Source organism: Siniperca chuatsi, linkage group LG4 (assembly GCF_020085105.1).
Source record: "Siniperca chuatsi isolate FFG_IHB_CAS linkage group LG4, ASM2008510v1, whole genome shotgun sequence".
In the NCBI taxonomy this organism is placed as follows: domain Eukaryota; kingdom Metazoa; phylum Chordata; class Actinopteri; order Centrarchiformes; family Sinipercidae; genus Siniperca; species Siniperca chuatsi.
In genome coordinates this window covers 8,914,740-8,934,428 of record NC_058045.1, presented here as the reverse complement: position 1 = coordinate 8,934,428, position 19,689 = coordinate 8,914,740, and the positions used below count along the sequence as shown (strand labels likewise).

The window sequence follows — 19,689 nt, the reverse complement described above, 5'->3', positions numbered from 1 at the left end:
CAAAATTTGTTTCACCTGCGCCCTTTCTGCTGTCAAAATGTCTGCCGTGAAAAGGGCCTAGTTTGTTGACTGTGCTGCTCATGGTAAACTGAAACTAGAGATTATACCTTGTGGACCTGCTTTTACTTTCAGCAGTTTAGATCAGTTCACTTTCAGATTATGGTTATATTTCTCCACCAAATATCAACTCTGCACCGCCTCTGTATTCAGGTAAGTTATTTGCTGAAAGAAATATAAAGTGTGCAGTATAATTATAGTACAAGTGCTACAAAAGCTAAAAACTGCTCCTAAAAACCCTGTCTTACTCAAAGACTATACCATAAAGTTAAAAAAAGTAAGGTCTTCAGTTAAACTGCAGCACAGACTAGTTGTGAGCCTTGTGTTTTCCCTGTTTTGCTGTTTGTGATGCTGTGAATTAGCCAGCAGTACACTGGGCCTTGACAACATCTGGTCTACTAGTCCACTGACATGCCTGGCTCTTCCATTTTCCTTCTGTCGTTTCAACATCTTGCCTCTGGGTTTACATCAAATTACTTTGTCAGCCAGGCACCACTGGAGTTTATGCCTTAACTTCTGTTATAACTAAATTAGCATTATTACGTGACAAAGCCATAGTCCTTAAAGAATAGAGTAATTTTTTACCCATAGTAATGAGCAGCAAGCAGCCTGGCATGATACACAGCTCTCCCTTCACTTACCTGTCTCTTCAATCTCATATCTATCAATCAGACTCTCTGCCGTCTCTTCATTTGCTGTGAGCTCCATCTGCTCCTTGTGGAGGAACCTGAGGAGGGCGCAGGCAGGCAAAGTCGTCTGGCCTGAGGCGTAGCATTGATACAGATGTTGGATTTCAGCTCTTCTGGAGGAGGGGGCCTTGCTTTTCTTCATCTTGCCCTGCACACAATCATTATAGCCTTTTAATCCCTTTTTGTTGATCCTGGGATGTTATTCTGTAGTTTCTTTGTGAAACTTCCAACTTGTGTGAAATCATCATGCAGTGAGTATGAGAAGAGTATGTGGCTACTACTAATTTATTAAAGGCTTGTGTTTTTCTGCAAGGCTGAATATCTGTCATGGTAGTGTTAGAAGGAAGAAATTGTTGAATTTAGGTCCATAATACTTGATAGATGATTTTTTTTACATTGTCATCTTTTATATTTTAATATTTCAAACACTTGTATGTTTTTCCAAAAACGCAGCACATCACTTGCTCTCTGAAAATATACAGGAAATAGTGAATAGAAATGTCAACTCAGAGATGTATCCCAGCTTTTACCTGAGCTCACTGTTGAAATGCTACTTTTTTAAACTCAGCATGAGAGAGAATAAACAAAAAGTCAGGGTCTTCACTCTGCGCAAAGTTCTCCCATCTTCTCACACTGCACCTTCCCCCCTCCCTCTCCTCTCTGTATCTCTTACTTGCATCAAATACTAAGGCAACGTCTGTGTGACTTTGTCATTTTAGTCCCTCTCCTCTCCTTGTCATTCCTCTCAGTCAGTGAGACAAAAGTGCCTGTGACTTTCTCTGGCTTTGTGTGTGTCTCTCTCCCTCCATACCTTTCATCTCTCTGTTCTGCAGCCCTTGACAGTTCATATGCCTAAGCCAGTGCTGTCACTGGGTACCCTGCAGTGGGCCGGCCTCCCGCTGCATCTGTCGCCTCAGTGTGAGCAACACAAAGCAACCAACTATCATCTTCATTATCCTTTTATGCAGTTGTAGCAACTGTATCTAAACCAGAAGATCAGATGTAAAGTGGTGTATTGTGTGTAAAATAGCAAATAATAAAAGTGGATAAACCTTTCTCACACTTACTACACTAACATTTGCCAGTAAACCTCTGTCACTGAGGAGAGAATTAACTAGATGTAACTCTAGTGGGACTGAAATGTTTCCTGAAAACTCAATAAGATATCATGTAAACAACAGCCTACCTCAGATATTGATGGTCTCTGAGCCCCTGTAGTATAGTTGTTTAGGAAGTAAACAGGAAATCAGCAGGGTATGAAAATACTCAGTATAATCTGACTTTTTCAGCAGGTTTCTAGGGAAGTACACGAAGTTGTTGCCATAGTGACAAAACATTCCGATTCTATGGGCATGTTGTGTAAAAAAATAAAAAAATAAAAAAAAAACCCTGAAGAACGTAAGTGCATTTCATCTGACTTTCTCTGAAGTATGGCAGAGGAAGATTAAAACTCACCCTGTCTCTGTCTCCTCTCATTTTTTCAGACATGAGTGGTGGACTTGATGGTAGAATACAGACAGAATAGACTATGTGAAGAACGAACTTTTGCCTTCATGTTCCTGCCTGGTGAAAACTCTGTCTGGGGTGAGTGAAGAGTCTTTACCTTTTCATATTTTTGACAAAGTCATTATATCTCAGTCATTATATTGAGTTTTTTTACCTACAGCATAACACAGTGATCAAATATACACAGGAGTCCACTTTAGGCCAAGCTAAGTCAACATACACTGGTTATTTCCACAATGGAGATTGTGCTTTCAGTCTTGTTTGATTGTTTAAATATCTTAAAAGGTCTTAACAGATTTCAGTGAAATTTAATGCAAAGTTAAGCCTTGGGCTAAGGAAGAACCAATAACTTTTTGGTATGGATAGTGCCACCATTTGCCCATTTATAAAGCTCTACGTTTGCAAACTCTACATTTTGGCTCATAGCTAACTGCAAAGCACAAAAGCAATATTATTATTATTATTATTTTGCAAACCAGTTTTTTTCAACACCCAAACAGCCCATCTTCACATAAAATATTTGGATGATCCAGAATTAATTTTTTTTTATTTGGTGGTGCCACACTAGGTGGGGTCCAGGGATGGCAATTCTGGGTTATCGGTTAATCCACCACTTTGGTCCAGTGTGAAATGTCTGGACAACTACTGATTGGATTGCCATGACATTTTTTACAGACACTCATGGTTCGCAAAGGATGAACCCAAATGACTTTGGTGATCCCTTAACTTTTTGTCAAGTGCCATCATCAAGTCAAAATGTAAATTTTCCCACTACTTTGGTTTATGACCCAATACCTGCAAACGTAATGACAATCAGCCTCAGCTGTCCTTTTTCTTAGTGCTAGTTAGCAAATGGAAGCATACTAACACACTAAACTAAGATGGTGACCATGGTAAACATTAAATCTGATTTGCTTTGTCCAACAATCTAATATATCTGGACAGGATGTAGGTATTCTCCAATCTTGGCCATGATCAGCCAATCAGCATTACTATTGATTAAAATCCAGCTCCACATTCAGATTAATACTTTTTTATTGTTGTAATAATCAATTTAGAGGATCGTGTGGCCTTAGCATTTGTTTGAGCTCTTAGAGTGCTCTCTAAACTCTCACAAAGTGATCTGGACCAAATGACTTCTTGCTTGTGATTTCCTACAACAGTGTGGTAAATTGAAGCACAGACATCTTCAATGTCTGCCACAAGTGCAACAGGGTGCACTGAGCTGCTGTCTGAAATTATCATGCAAATAAATGCTGATCGTCTATGGCGCACCAGAGATTGATTTCACTGGTATTAATTTCACATTCTCAAAAATATCAAAGCCACAGTGGGTGAAAGTGTCAGTGAAACAGTCAGTGAAGCTTAGAGAACATTTCCACTGATTCTGTGAGGTTTGTTTTAACAAGTTTGACAAGAACTTCCTCCCTGGTTGTCTGTGTAAATCTGAATGTTATTGGTGTGGTGTGAATCACTGGTGCACAACAATAGTCACTGCCTAGTCATAGTCCAGCAGAGTCATTCCTGTCAACACCAGGCTGTAATGGCTCGGCCTTGGGCCTGTCAAAACCATTGGGCATACGAGTTTGATGTGATAATTCCCAGGCAGTGAACATGCAGCCCTGTATATGGCCCCTGTCTCTGCATCACTGCACCTCACTCTCCACGGTCGGTTAGTTGGACTCATTTGGGAGCAGACTGTGCTTGTGTACGTAGTTGTCGGTGTTTGCTACTGTGCTTGTGTGCATCTGTGCATATTGGAGGGTCGATGGTGAATAAAAGATCAGCCGTCCGTACATGTGTTTGTGTGTAAGTGTGTGTGTGCGTGTGTGTGTGTGTGTGTGTGTGTGTGGGGAGCTCAGATGCACCAGCCCGCTGTGGCACCATCCATGCCGCGCATTGTGGGAAAATCAGATCACTTTGCTTCATATCACATTGCGATGTGCAGAGATCATGGATTTATCTTAACCCACGGCTCAAGTTTAATACTGTGGTAAGGCAGAGTCAAAACCGCACCTGTTCAGATGCTTAAGATGAGAAGAGCTGAGACTTGTGCACCTTTTTGAAATGTGACTCTGCACTTGAATAAGGGGTGGGGGGCAGACCATGTTTCCTTTTGACAATGTATTCCCAGCTGGATTTCCACTGGCTCATTTGGTATTCATTGGCCCGTTGGAGCTTTGAGTCAGACAGCAGAAAGTCAGTGGTAATGCCTGATGTCAGGGAATAACTAGAGAGGTGAGGAGCTGTGAGCTCGGGCATACAGTATGTGCATGTATATTTTATGCACTTGTAGCAAATCATCTATCATCCCTGTGTCCCACAAAATATATTCATTTACTAGTAACTAGGCTTTGCCAAACATGTTTTGGAGGAAATGTCATTTGTTTTCCCCAGTCTTGTAAACCACAGAGAAGTCATAAGGAAGAGGTTGGGGTGGGGGGTTAGGCATATAGAGCACAGGACTTTGAAACCTGAGACTGAAGACATCCTGTTTCCAATTGATTGTTTACACTACTAAAACACTTGGTTAAGGTTGGGGATTGTCGTTTAGTTGAAAAGTCAACGTGTACTGTCTCCAAGTCAGTGTTGACTATTTCAATATTTACCAAAGCTGTGATCTTTCCCTAAACTTTACCAAGTGCTTTGATTTGCCTAAACATAAAAATAAAAATCTTAATCATGCATTATGAAATATGTCGATAATGAATGTTTTGTTTATATGGTCAGTATTTTGCATTACGGTTACACATTTTGCAGATACTTTTAATATAAATATTTCTTTGTTATGTTGATAAAGAAAGTAGCATTATGTTTCCTACCAAGCATATTTTCTACAGCAAATATGTTGCATATGAACTTGAATGTTAGAAGACAGGGTGCAACCATGCTGTTCATCACCTGTAACATAGTCAAGTTTAAAATAGTGTAGCATCCGTAAAGTTGAATGGATTCCCATATAGCCCACACAAACACACATATAAACAATCTCCACCCCAGACACACACACACACACACACACAGACACACACACACACACACACACACACACACAGAAATTGCATGCTGGCAGAGTTTATTGCCTGCTGGCTGAGGAAGATAATACTGATGGGCTCATTATTATGAACAATTGCTTTATTTGGATCTCTCCACTTCACTCTTCAACTTCTTCACTCTAGGGTTCTAGCACAACTTTGTCATCAGAAAATCCCAAACTCGCTTCAGTTTGGGGAAACTGATGAAAACACAACCAGCAAAAAACCAAGGTGTTTATCTTAAATTTAAAAATCTTGGCAAGAAATTAGTAGGCTGTGGATTCTGCTGTTTACAGAAGATGAATCAAAATTCATGGCCGCTTAGTATTCTTGCTATTCCATTCCAGGGATATTGCTATAGCCCTGAGCAAATGGCCATCTGTTGGAGAAAATCACCATCCACCAGCATGCATGTTGTTAAGGCATAAGAGTCATCATTCTCTGACAGTGCTGGTGTGTTGAGAGAGGCAGGCAGTTGGTTATTAGGAGAGATCCCAGCCAAGGGAAATCAGTGAGTCAGATCAGCAGGCAGAGATGTTCATTTGTTATTCAGCTCAGGATGGGGACAATGATACAGATCTACAATAAATTCATTGTAAGGAATGTGTAACACTGATGATACATGCATACTGTATGCAAATGTCTACATGTTGTCACATGTCCTCCACATCCAGCTCACGCCACCAAAGACAAATGTTCAACATACAGTTTGACATAAATAACAGAAATCCTGAGTTCTGTGGATACAATGGAGACAGATTTCAGGGCATTATTACTGCAGACTTCAAACAATGCTACCAGTCTCTCTTTTATGCCTGTTCTTATCACTTTAAAATCTTTTGACAGGAGACATGGAGAAATGTTTAAAAGCTGACATAGCTAACTTTCTGATGAGCTGTCATGCTTTTTTCTCATTATGTTACTTTGCAATTTGTCAAGACTCTTAAGCCACTTAAAGTGAACTAAATATATTGAACTGGCAAACTCTTTGCATAGCTTATGCAAAGTATAGCTATAATTAGAAAGCACTGCTATGAAGAGTGCTAATTTAATTACTACTGTTACAAATTATAGCATAATTGACAAACCTTTACTGACTGCTGTTTTTAATTATAGCTGGTTCCAGCCAATGTGCAGTGATCCCCAGCAAATTACATATCCTCTTTCTGTCTCAGTGTGCTTTGTCCATCCATTTTCTATGCCATCCTGCCCCATAATAGCCATGGGAGATTAATTGGTGTCTTTTAGCCTTGCTGACTGCCAAGAGTGATGTGGGGGAAGTGCGTCCACCTGACAGGGAAAATTGGACCATTTAGCTTTCTATCATGGTTCACATACCTTCTCTGTCCTCCCAACTAATTCATGCACCCATATTAACCTAAATAGAGCTGGGCATCAAAATGTGACTTCCACCCTCTATTAGTGTGTGTGTGTGTGTGTGTGTGTGTGTGTGTGTGGTCCCCGGCCCTGTGGATGCAGGCCATTTCTGGCAAGGACAGACCTGGATACCGTTCATCAGGCGATGATGGCTCAGCCAACCATCATCATATTATTAAAAAGATGGAGAGCATTCTCAACCATAGTAGCAACAAACTGCCAAAGCTCATATACATGTCAGCTCCTGATGCTATGAAAAAGAAAGCTTGTAAGCCCCATTAATGAGAGTAAGAGGCTCTAAAGATGAGCTTTGGTATGGAAAAGTATAAAGTTCTCCACGGCCTCTAGGGGCCGTTAATGGGGGGTTACAGGGTCATTTGCCCTATTTTTGTGCAGGCAAACCGTGCAAGGCATGGCTTTATGAAGTGATAGTTTCTTGAGGCACTCAGATATGTTTGGCGAATCCTATTTGCCAAAATGAGAGGCAAAGCACAGTAGTGGCCACAACAGCCCCCTGTTTTGACCAAGTCAACACAGCATAGTGCAGGGATTGCTTTTGTTTTGTGCTATTTTTGTCACTTTAGTTGGCAGCGGTGCATGCAATTAGTACATGTATAATGTGATGTGAATAGGTTGCTTAGCTAGTACTGCTGATCCAACTGAGAATCAAAACCCCAGCCTGAAGCTCTGTGCACCATTAGAAATCCCTTAACAAGAACTAATTTAGAGACCAGAAAGAGCAAATATTATATATACTCTCTTGAGCCCTGGGCCCCACAAATCATTCAGGGCATCATGTTAAAAGCACAAGCCTACATACAAATTTCATACTGTGAATATCTTGGGCGAAATTGTCTCAGTAATATTATCTCAATCATTATTGAAATCTATAGTTTTAACATACTTTAATAACTAAATTCACATTAATCTCACTGCCACTTGTATTTTTATAAGGGCTATTCCACAACCTTTTGAATAATTTATCATGATGATCATCATATATGTTTAATTGCATATCATCTTATCTCTCTTCACAGACACTGTGCCCCTAGTTTTGTTAAGCTTGGTTCGCCATCATTGGAGTTCTCAGAAAAAATTGTGTTGACACCAGAGTGAAAAGGTGTCACATGCAGACGCTTTGCTTTTATGCTTTCTGACAGCCTGTCAGAAAGTCCACAGTAGGAGGAAATAAGACTTGCCTCTCTGCCAATGAACTGTTAGATATCAGTCGGGCCAAATTCATACTGATAAAGGAAGTATTCATATTTGAGTACCCATGAGCAAATGGGAACAAAAGGAAGCTCACGTGTATGTATGACACAGCACAGGCCAGTGACAGAAAAATCAACGTAAAGGTGACCTTGTGTATCGATATCTACTGTGTTAGGTGTACATCTGCTTCATATCTGAAATGAGAACAATTGATGTCAAGGGGCTAATTAGAGGCCATCACCTGCGTGTCTGCAGCCCTGTCAAATAAACTATTGTCGTGGTTAATTGTAATCCATTTTAATGCTACTGTTAGATCCAGTACAGTGTTTTGCACAGATTTCTTCTTTAAAGTTACTTTCCCACTAACACTGAATCTGATTACTTGAAAGAAACTACTGACCATACTTCAGTCCTCCACTCCTCCATTAGGGTTTAAATCTATTTACATAAACTTCAAATTTAGCACAATGACTGTATGTTGCCATCAATCAACCAGTAAACAGAATATTCTTGACCACCTGTGCTGTCCTACCCACAGAGAGAGTAATTGATCATTGAAATAGTATGAAACTGCAAGCATCTGCCTCCATGTTTGAATTGGGGAAAGAAATTTTAATTTTAATTGTAAAAGTAAAAACATTTCACTACACGAGGTTGACATTAAAAAGTAAGTGTGTGCAGATAAAAATAAAGAGAGCGAGGTGCTTACATCTGCTTAATAATGAAGAAATCTGGACATCTTAACTGGATTTCTCATTATATAAATGCAAAACCTTGGTAACTTTTGCTCTCAACATTATGTATTTAAACATTACCACTGTCTCCTGTCACTTTAGAGTGCAGTGAAAGTTCTGTGGTGGCTTAACATTTCCCATAGATATACAATAGATTACTCTGGGTCTCGGTTAAACCAAAGTGTGAGAGCTGGTGGACTCCTCTGACCACTGGGACTGAAATGAGCCCTCCCATTCTGGCTCCACTGTTGCTCACTCAGGAGGCTCTACTAATTAATCAGTTGCTTGGCAACATCTGGCAGGGACACAATTTATGGCAAACAGTCTAAACACCTGTTATGCTGAGACAGGAATGGGTGGAAGTTGAGTTATTGTGCAGCCCATCAGGCCCTCTCACACTGTGCAAATATCTGGCAGCAAAGTGGAGTTTGACAGTACATTTACATATTTAGGCCTCCCTTGCTCTGGATTGCAGCAGCTGATTGGGTTTCTATTGTAAATGAACACAATAGCCTTGAGGATGTTTCAAGTCTTATTTTTACATTTTTCCCCAGGATCACTTCATCAGATCACACACTGCACACCCGTTGTGGTTAAATGAAAAGCATGCAGAACATTTATGCTAGTACAGATAGATAAATAGAGGTTTTGTGGCTTCATAAATGTTTCCCTCACATCCTCATTAATCCCTCATATCATATTTAAACAAAGCTTAACTACAAAGCAGAGATTTCCAGAGGGTACCGCCAATTATTGTCAAGTAGCTTGCTTGTACCTGCAGGGACATGGCAGTCATCCAGGGAATCATGTTTTCTTACATTTTGCAAACTGTTCCCCTGGCATCTGTCTGTTTGCAAAAAAAATGAAAGATAGTCTGTGCCCTCAGCAGGTGAAGAGCCTATTGTTTGGAATGAGTCAGGTAGAATAGCCTCCTGCAGTTTTGACATCCATGTTACCTCATAGAGACCTCAGAGCGACACATTGCTGAATCTGTCAGGTGATCCCTAGCTTTGTTTCCTGTTCCTATAATAAACTTGATATATGGTAACAGTGAATTCAGGGTAATTTATTCTTTTACTAACATCTAAATTTACATTTCTTTGAATTCTGTCTACGGTCCTGTCTACCTTAACATCTTCGCAAACAGAACAACTTCACTTTCTGAAAGAGGACCTTATGCTTAGCCAGGATGGAGTGTTGTACGCCGCAGTCTGTCTCAGTGAGCTCCAAGGAACTCGTTCATCACAGCTCACTAAATAAATCAGGAATCCATTAATTGCATTTCACAGCAGTCATGATGTGCAAATTAGGAATCAAGGCGTTCATTTTGTGTGCGCTGCTGTAATTGCATGATAGTCACAAATGCAATTATTCCAATCCTTTCTGCTTTGATTCTTTGCCAGTTTTTGCTCTTTCTGTCATTTTCCCAATGTTCTATCATATATGAAGGTGTTATATTTATTTTGACACTGCCCACAAATAAGCCAAAAAATGCTTGAAGTTCACAAATAAATATTTTATTGGAGAAGTACTCATTAAGCAGCTACTGAAAACAGTTCATTTTCTATTTTTTTTTGCCTACAGTAGATATTACTCCTTGTGACTGCAGGACAACTTGTAAGCCATTATGTTAAGTTGACCTTATTCTGAGTTTGCCAAAAACTGGATAACTGTGTGGACATTTCCCCCACTATAGAGAAAATTGTTTCTCTGGATCAACAGGGCATTGGAAATCAGGGAGGGAGTGAAAATTGCTTGTGCATGCTTGTGATTCATGTACAGAGAGTATTTCTAAAAAAAAAAAAAAAAAAAAAAAAACAGGTATGTCCAGTACTCCACAAGCCAAAGTAGTAACATCTCTGGGAAATCTGCCTGTGTCTTAGCTTTAGAAGTGGTGACAATGGTTTTCATTGTTCATGAGATTGCCCAATACCTGAGTCGTGCTTAAGCTTCCTCATCAGGATCATACAGGCTGACCAACCTGGTGAGTGGATTGTTTACTCTGAGAAAGTCCTATAGGTGCAAGGCTTGGTCTAAGAAAAAATCTTCTTCTTGGTTTGAGAAAAATTCAGAACCACTTGAGAATCTCTGTTTTTTCTACAATAGGCATAATGTATATGGTGTAAAAAGAATTACTGGGGTCACTTTAGATTTAGAACACTTCACTATACCGAGTAAAGTTGAGGACAGGGATAGCCAAAACATGTCTGCCCAAATTAATTCAAATGCACATTTCATTGTGATGGTTAAGAGTATGGCCCCAGCCTTCCTCTGAAATCTACTGTTTATGGCATCCTTTTGTGTGCAGTCGCTATCCAACTCCCCATATAGTAAGGATTAGACAGAGAATGAAAAGATGTCCTCAGTCCAAGGAATTATGGTTAAATGCATATGTAAATGTGAAGTAGGAAATGGGACAAGTGAAATGCTCGTAAATGTTTAACATTCACAGCAAAAAAGCACATTCAGGGAGTCTTCCATGGTACCTTCATATTCCCTGTAAAGTTTCCTGTCAGTGAGCTCGTTGATCTGTAGGCTAAAGAGTGCTCTCTTTTACATGTTTCTGTGTGCCTACTGTACTGCATGCTTTATTGTCACTTGTCAAAAAAGTGTATTATGCTACCATCATTATTGCTATTCTGACACCTGTGTGATATTAACCCTTTCTCACAGTCTGTATGTGATATCCAACAAGGCTTTGAAAAGGACATTGTCCCAAAAGTCACCACTGTCATATAGCAGTCTGTCCATCCGTCCATCTGCCCGCTCATCCACGTGACTGTCAGTTTAGAGGGTTTGCTTGCTCTTTATTTATTTTACCTTTCTGCCGAGCACAGCAACTTCAGTAAATGTAAGCCATCCAGCCAACAAAGCACTGAGTAATTGTCTGCCTGCAACAAGAGAGAGTGAGAGCAGCAGAGGTAGTAGGTTTTGAGGATGGACAGTAAAGAGGATACAGGGGGATAACTGTCCATGCAAGCTTTGACAAGTCCAATGTGAAAAAGGAGATAGTCCTCTGGCTGAATCATTGTGTGCCTCCTATTGTGTATACATTTCTACTGTGTTTATCCAAATCTGTGCATACCTGTCCTCGTGTATATCTGTCATTCCATCACTCAGTCTGTGTTTGGTTTCTCCAAACCACAGGTATGCAAGCTTTTTGCTTGTGTACACGTAATGCTGTGTCTTTGTTACACAGCGTAGCGTTTACCGTGCTGACAATCCTCCCTCGCTCTCCTCTCCCTGCAGGAGGTCAGATGTGTGACATCTCATCAGCCAGGCTGTATTTGAGAAAAGTGAGGAATCAATACTTATTGATTAGGGGAGCTGCCACAATCAACTCTTCCCTCACCCTGCCTGCTTGCCTCAGTGTCGCTGTTTAGAAGGCAGATGGCCCTGCGTACTCAATGGTGCTCTGCACACAGGACGTGTTTAGTGGCCCAGACTGAACCTCTCCACAGGACTCAGCTGTGTCCTACTGCTTCTCCAACAGACTGACAAATTTACTGTGGCACTCTCTCACTGAAAGAGATGTCAAGGAATAAAAATCTTAGGATTTTGAGGAATATTGTGAAATGCAATTTAATCACAGGATCTTTGATTAAAATGCTGTTTTGTATTTTCACTACTCTTTAGAAAAGATTTTTCATTACGGTGAATGGGTTTAAACCATTCTTTACATTTCTGTGTGATGTGCAGTAAATGACTGACTGTTGATGTACTACCCTTATGCTGACTGGGCCATGACCAAGGAGGAAATGAGCTCAGATTTCCCACAACCCATCACTCCCACTCGTCGATTCAGAGCCAATTTACTGCCCCAGCCCTTTTTTTTGTTGTTGCTGATACTGGCCATCTTGCCACATGGCTCAACTAAATTAATTTATGTTTCTTTTTCAGTTTGTGGTGTAGTTGAGAGCTCTGTATTCAATATTCCAAGGAGACATGGAACTTACAATACCTGAACAGGTGTGGAGTGGGAGGTAAAAGCCAAAAGCTGCATCACTGACTCAGCACAATGTGCAATCTGCCACATGAGCAGAATAAATAACACACCAGTTATCTGGTGCACCAGGAAAAGAGAGATATTCAAAAAGGTTTATAATTTTTCTGTTAATCTATAATTGATAGTGTGGTCTGACATGAGATCCAGAATGAGGACACTTAGTTTCACAGATATTATTAACAGTATACCAGGAATACTGTGCCATAGGATTTTCTTGTGTTTTATTAAAACCATTTATAACAAACATTGAACTGTTTGAGAAGAACTGTGGCTGCAAATGACAGGAAAACATTTCCTCATGGTTGACACATTATACTATATAAGATTTATAAGATTTAGTTTTCCCATCTGAATCTGGTATGTGTGTTTATTTTATTCCACTAAATTAACACATTGTGTGGGAGTTTCACTAGTGACTTCTGATGCAGAATGACTAAGAGCCCCTGTTTTGCTTGGGTTGTTTTATTAACATGCTGTAAACTGCCAGCCTTATGAGGTCTCTAAGGACAGATCATTTGTGGTAGAATATTAAATGCTTGTGCACCATGTCAACATAACATGATGGGGTGTATAAAGCTGTGTGGTTTCTAACTGCATACTTCATCAATCATAGGCTGATCCATCCTTTTAGGAAGTTACTACAGAGTGTGGCATCATTATATAAACAAATAAGGCAGAGCATCTCCCATTCAGTTCTCTCTTGATTTCAGTAGAGAGCTCATTTACTCAGCGCCGAACGATGTGGGTCGGGTTGTGAACAAAAAAATAATTAAAGAAAAACAGACACTTCTGTGACAGATAGGCTTTTGCTTTAGTAGATGTAACTCACTCATCTTTTTGAATTGACTCTACATACTCCACTGAAGAGCATGATTAATCATACACACATTCACATGAATAAACATGTGGGCTTATTTATTGCAGTCCAACAGAGTGACTTATTTCCTCTGGAAATCCAGGATTTCACAATAACTTCCTGTGTCTGAGTTGTAGGGGTCTAGTGTGTAACATTTAGGAGGATCTATTGGCAGAAATGGAATATAATATTTCTAAGTATATTATCATTAATGTATAATCACCTGAAAATAAGTTGTTGTGTTTTCATTACCTTAGAATAAGCCCTTTATATCTACACAGGGAGCGGGTCCCCTTCCACGGAGGTCGCCATGTTTCTACAGTAGCCCAGAACGAACAAACCAAACACTGGCTCTAGATAGGGCCGTTCGCCTTTTTCTGCGAGTTTCACAGCCACCGTAGTTTCTCCTACACGCATGAAAGGGGAGGGTGATATGAGCGATATTCAAATGGTTGCAAACTGCAATTTCATCACCACTAAATCCTTTATACTGGACCTTTTAAGAACAATGCCAGAGAAGAAATACCCTCGAAAGGCAAAGGGGTGCAACTAAACAAATTTTCATATAATACCAATAAGGAAGTGACTGAAGCTGTAATGATACTTTGATCATGCAAAGTGTTTTTGCATGACCTTGAATTTTAAAAACTCCAGGCTCAAAATAGCCCCAAGCAGAGCAGATGTTCATACATAAATATGTGTACTGTGATGTCAAAGACTAGGTCATATGTTTCCTTCCTTTTCTGGAATATCTTTTTTACATAATATTTACTTTGGAGGTTACTCTACCTCAACTGGATAGTGAGATATATACTATATTTTGTTTACATTTTCTTTCAAGGCCACCAGTTGACAGAGAAGGGTTCTGTTAAGCATACATCTTTTTTGTTAATTTTGCTGATTCAGCAAGAAAAACTATTTTGTGTGCCAACACAATATTCTGTGTACAAGGCTCTTTTTCTTCTGTGCTGGGTAAGTTCTTTATTGCAGTGTGCACAGCCTATTAAAATGGAATATTTTCCTTTCAGTCATTAGGAAATATTATTAATGTTTAATACAGCTCTCTTTGAATTTGATAGTAATTGGTGAACAGAGTAGGAGGGATAATCAGATAACTAAAAAGTGTAGTTTATTGTCCCAAACTCTGGGATCATTTAGGAATATCAGTGTTGTCCTTGAGGATTTCTTGCAATCCGCCTTAAAGAGTTATTCCTGGACTGGAGCCTTTCTCACTGTTGCTCACATGACCCTTGCTGCCCTGAGAAGATGCTCATGACCTCTTTGTCACACTGCTTTGCTTTCCCATCAGACACAGGATATGTGTGTCAACAGGGGAGGACTGCATGCTGAGACATCCTGAATATTGCAACGCCAAACAGATGTTGTGTTTGCACTGTTGTACAGTACATGTCATCAGCTTCTGTGTAAAAAAGTTTCTTGGTTGGTTTCACATCCACACCTTAATTACCATCATACATTACCTCAGATATTTAACTGGAATGTGACCTCATCCGCTCCCACTAGATAATCATGCCTTTATAACAGCACTTTTACATTACACTAGCACTAGGCCTGAAGTAGTTCTCTAAGAGCTGATCTATAATCTGCTACTTAAGCATAAATACACTGCAGGGTGAAGGCACAGGCTTGCACTCATGAAGATGAAACCAGGAGGTGCTGCGTGTCAGGATTTGTGATGTCAGCACATGTGATGAGCTTTAATGCACACTGTATATTGGGGAATCACTCCCATATCCGGTTATTTATGCAATATACCAAAGTGGAGGGTAAGACCCTGATCAATGTTAAGTAGTCCTTCATCTTAATTAATAATCTACTCCATTACTTAAATGACACAGCAGGATCTTTTGAGTAATGGTGCCAGCTGCAATCAATAGGGAACCCACTCATGCTGTGTGTGGATGATTTAAAGTCCAGTGCATTTACAGTAGCCTTCTGTAGTGCTTACTGTACTATGCACAGATAGCATTTAATAAAGCAGTTTATGATGCAGAGAGAGATGGAGGGAAACAGGTTAATTTCGTTATGTTTACACAGAGATTCTTGTCTAAACCAATAATGCCTAAAGACAACATGTAGGTAAGATTATAATGATTATGTTAGTTTAGATATTCAACAGACACATTAATCTTGAGATGTTGTGCTCAGGTCCTTCCATACAGATGTATGATACTTTATTCCTGCCTGGTTCTGCTGTTGGTCTTACTGTATGGCTAGGACTCCTAACCTCATTCTGGGGCTCTGCATAAAGTAACACAGTCAACCTTTTCAGTACTAAACATGAATAAACTATGACATCGAACACAAGTCCAGCTCTGTTTTTACTTTACATAGCAAAATAAAGCCCGGTGGGTCCAGGAAAAATAACTTTGCTTGAATGTTTTTGCCACAGCAGAGCTGCAATGCATTTCCTCTCAGAATCACTTCAGTTAAAACTGACTCAGGCCACTTACAGCATCCTCTAATTACAAAATAGAGTACTCACTCATTCAGTGACACATATCACTAATGGAAATCTCATAAAACCTAGAAAGAAAAACATTTGGACTGCATCCAAAAAGGCTATGGATCCAGTGAGGTCATCACTGTGGTGAATATAGAGCCATTTGTGGGTTGGGTTTTTGTCAGCCTGTGACTAATAGTGATTCAGAGAAGTGTGTTTAATGATTCAGAGGTGAGTTGTGAGAACTACACCTTCTTTCAGGGTCCTTTTTCCACAAACTTTCAAAGCCTAGTAACCCATATTCCTACCATCCGTATTGCTACTACTGCATACCTCTGCATCTACAAGTGAATTAAGTGTTATACCGTTTTTTTCCAATGTTGCCTATTACTCTATCCTGCTGACTTGACTGGCCCTGGTAGCTGTACTGGTTTGTGGGTTATGCATGCCAGTCAAATGATACTGTGCTGCAATCAGAGAAGCACAGATGACGTCATGTTCACATCATTGAGCAATGTGTAAGGGATGGGATAAACAGTACAGTACCAAAGGAAGTTAATGTGCCCTGTAAGTTAATTTTACACTGTACTTGTGGGCAGAATATTACCTACTGAGGCTATATTGGGCACTCTTATCTTTATCTAATCAAAGAATGACTAATTTCCCCTCAGTAGTAGTTAGGTGGCAATGCAATAAAAGTTCCCACATTTCCAATCCACTAATTTCAAAGCGCTGTGTTCAGGCTGAAAGATGGCTCTATCTGTACAGGCTTTTGATGCCAGCAAATGAGAGGTCTGCACAGATGCCGAGTGGCTCCAGTCTAAAGAGGAGAGTCCTCCCTCTTACCTAGCACAGACAGGCACAAGGCTACTGCTGAGCTGGCACCAGAACAAAGCCCTCCAACAGCTGCTTGATAATGTGCAACCATTAATTACATTCTGATGCCTCAAGTCTGGCCTCTGTCGCTAAGCAGAGAACCCTCGACTTGCCGAGCATGGTGCAATTATGTAAGAATGAGTTGCACAATGTTAACAAGACACAACACTATGTACTTAAAAATGATTCTCTCTTGCACTTTTACATATTCAGACCCTGGGTCTCCTTAAGGACATGAATTAATAATTTGTGAGTTGAACTGAGTCTTTGAGAAGCTGGTTGCATTGTATTATTCATCTAATCTTGTTTCTTTTATTCTGTCTAAAACAAGGGTGTAAAGTAGCCTTGTATGTGCAAGCAACAGGAAAATGGTTCTGTAGTTTCTGATCTTTCAAAGTCTCTACAGAGTCAATTTTGTATTTGCATCACATTACGACCAGAGCCTCAGTTAAGTATAGCGTGACATTTAGTGGATCCCAGAGGAATCAGTGCCTGACAAAATGAATAAACAAATATGCAGGGGTCAAGGACTTAATGGCTGCAGATCTGGTTTGCTTGTTCTCCATATATTTCCATTTTCTATTACTCAACTAGATGCTGTTGAGAAAGGTTTATAGTCAGCACCACATGCACATCCTGTACTAGCTTTACCTTTTGCAGAAAAAGACAAACATACTTTGTCACTCTCATTTAGGCTTCCACTTTAACTAAATGGTATTGGGTTGCTTGAGTGCTGATGATGAGCTACAGTACAGGGAAACATGTATCATTCACCCTGGCAACTGTAGGCTGCAGTTGAGAAATGTCTGCTCCAGCCAAAAAAGAATGACATGAACAGACCCACAGTGCTGGACTTTATATTATGTCAGTACTGTCAGACCTTGGAAATATAAGTCCATGCAAACTTGCATATTGACTAGGGTAGCTGTGAAGTTCTCAATAAACCCTGTAACTCAGGATCCTGTGAAAAAAATTGATTAAAGGGAAACTAAATTGAAATGCGTTTCTTGGATTTCTCTAGAAATACTTTTATAGTAATACTTTTGACTAATATGCCTATTAATTCAAAGCTTTGTGTGTCATATATCAGGTTAGCCTATAATTTTAAGAGTCAGGAATAGGAAATAGTGCTTGTATGTTTCACTTTTCTTTTCTGAATGCTATGACTGTTAAGAAATAGGCCCAGTGAGAAGATTTGCCTGGTGGAAAACTGAGAAGCAAGGACCCTGGCTTTCAAACACTACCTCACTTTCAGATCCCACGGGTATACCAGCACATACAGGTAGGTATCAGGCTCTAATCCAATCATTTCCACCCTAATGGATCTTATTCATAGATATTCTGAAAGGGATTAAATAGTGATGGAAAAGCTGAGGCTTGAGCGAGTAAGGTATTGTACCTATTTCCTTAAAAAGATACTTTAACTCGTCAAAAAAGTCTGAATTTCAGAATCAAAATCTATTTAAAGATTTGATCAAAAGGTTAGGGAATTGATTGTATTTAGCTGTGCATTATGCAACAGAGCATCTGCATATTCAAATGTATGTCTGGTTAATCAAAAGGGCACATGAAGCTCAGCTATGTTGAATATTACGTTCTTTCTTCTCATGATGGACCATTGTCTTAACTACATTGGGAAAAACAAGAAGTTCTTTTGTATGTCATATAACCAGAAAGCGGTGCTTCTCTACCCCAGGTAAGTAAAACAAAGGGCTCAGTGTTTGACATCTGACCAGGCATCAGTGCCTAACTGCTTCCCCTCCCTTTACAGTTATTCTCCAAAGTGGATGACCTGGCAGTTGGCAGATACGTCCACTTCCCACCACCAGCCGCCTCAAAAGCAGTGGCTTACCATGTGTCCAGAACACAATGCAACACAATGCCAACAAACAGGCCAGGCACAGCAGTGTTGGATGACTTGTCTTTCTATAGTGTGAAAGGCTGATGCTGCAGTTTCACAGCACAATGACAGAAGATGGAGACCAAGAACCTAAAGGTAGAGTTGAAAGTGTGTGTTCCCCAGTGCAGTGTGTGTGTGTCTGTCTGTGTGTGTATGCCAGTCTGTGCTTCCATGCAAAGCTGGATTACCAACCAGGGAAAGCAGGCAACTGCCCCAGGACACCAGAACTCCAAGGGCCACAAAAGCTGCAGGTTTACTGCGTGTCATCTGGTTTGTTCTAATTTAATTGATAATTTGTTTTGGAATATGTACCATTAAAGCACAATACCATCTGACATGATAAGGGCCTCAAGGTGGCTCCTGCTGTTACCTGGCCTAGAGGCACTGTCTTGAAGAGGGCCCCTGTGTCAAAATATAGTTTTAAGACCTTCGTTATTTCAGTTTTGTGCCTACATATTTCTTTTTGTATGTTTTTTTTGTATTTAACTTTGTAGAGAGTGGGGGGGGGGGAGAGATGAGGGATGACATGCAACAAACTTAAGAACTTAGGGAGGTTGCTGTTACATGGTCAGCATCTTACAATGAACGGATTAACCAGTTAGCAGGCCCCTGGGCAAAATTTGCTATTGGGGTCCCTTTTAACCTCCCTAAATTAGTTCATGGTAATTAGATTCAACACAATTTGACTCAAGAAAATCCACCATATGAGCACAATCATTTTTAGGAGAAGCATGGGTGTAAATAATAAAATGAATGATGGCTGAATTCCATGTAGCTTCTTCAATTTCAGGGTTCCTGTAGTGTGCATACTGGCTCACTATCACACTGTTATGTCTTACTGGGACACTTAATAATAATAAACGAGGAATAAAGGAGTCTTTGTTAATGATATTAGTAACACCTGTGCTTTTCCTGCTATAACAAGTCAAATTGTCTGCTGTGAAAAAGGCATATATGGGCTCAGCAGATCAATTTTG

General features: G+C 40.0%; 1 protein-coding gene and 1 long non-coding RNA gene across 6 annotated transcripts in view; one reads left to right on the top strand and one right to left on the bottom strand.

Annotated features, from left to right (window-relative positions):
- The window catches only part of LOC122874636 (1-phosphatidylinositol 4,5-bisphosphate phosphodiesterase zeta-1-like), a 34,720-nt gene that overhangs the window by 14,603 nt on the left and 428 nt on the right, over positions 1-19,689 (bottom strand). For 2 of the 5 annotated variants that reach the window (XM_044192790.1, XM_044192795.1), the window contains exons 1-3: positions 1,933-2,086; positions 1,558-1,658; positions 699-894 (exon numbers count right to left, since the gene is read on the bottom strand). In XM_044192790.1, coding sequence (XP_044048725.1) covers positions 699-888 — 190 coding nt within the window. In that variant the 5' untranslated portion in view covers positions 889-894; positions 1,558-1,658; positions 1,933-2,086. Of the gene's footprint in view, positions 1-698; positions 895-1,557; positions 1,730-1,932; positions 2,087-19,689 lie in introns of those variants that run through there. The other 3 variants (XM_044192793.1, XM_044192792.1, XM_044192794.1) reach the window with 3 other exon arrangements.
- Positions 54-13,285, top strand: LOC122874638. The gene is made up of 3 exons (XR_006377647.1): positions 54-210; positions 2,231-2,330; positions 11,860-13,285. It is a non-coding gene; the product is annotated as an uncharacterized LOC122874638 (long non-coding RNA).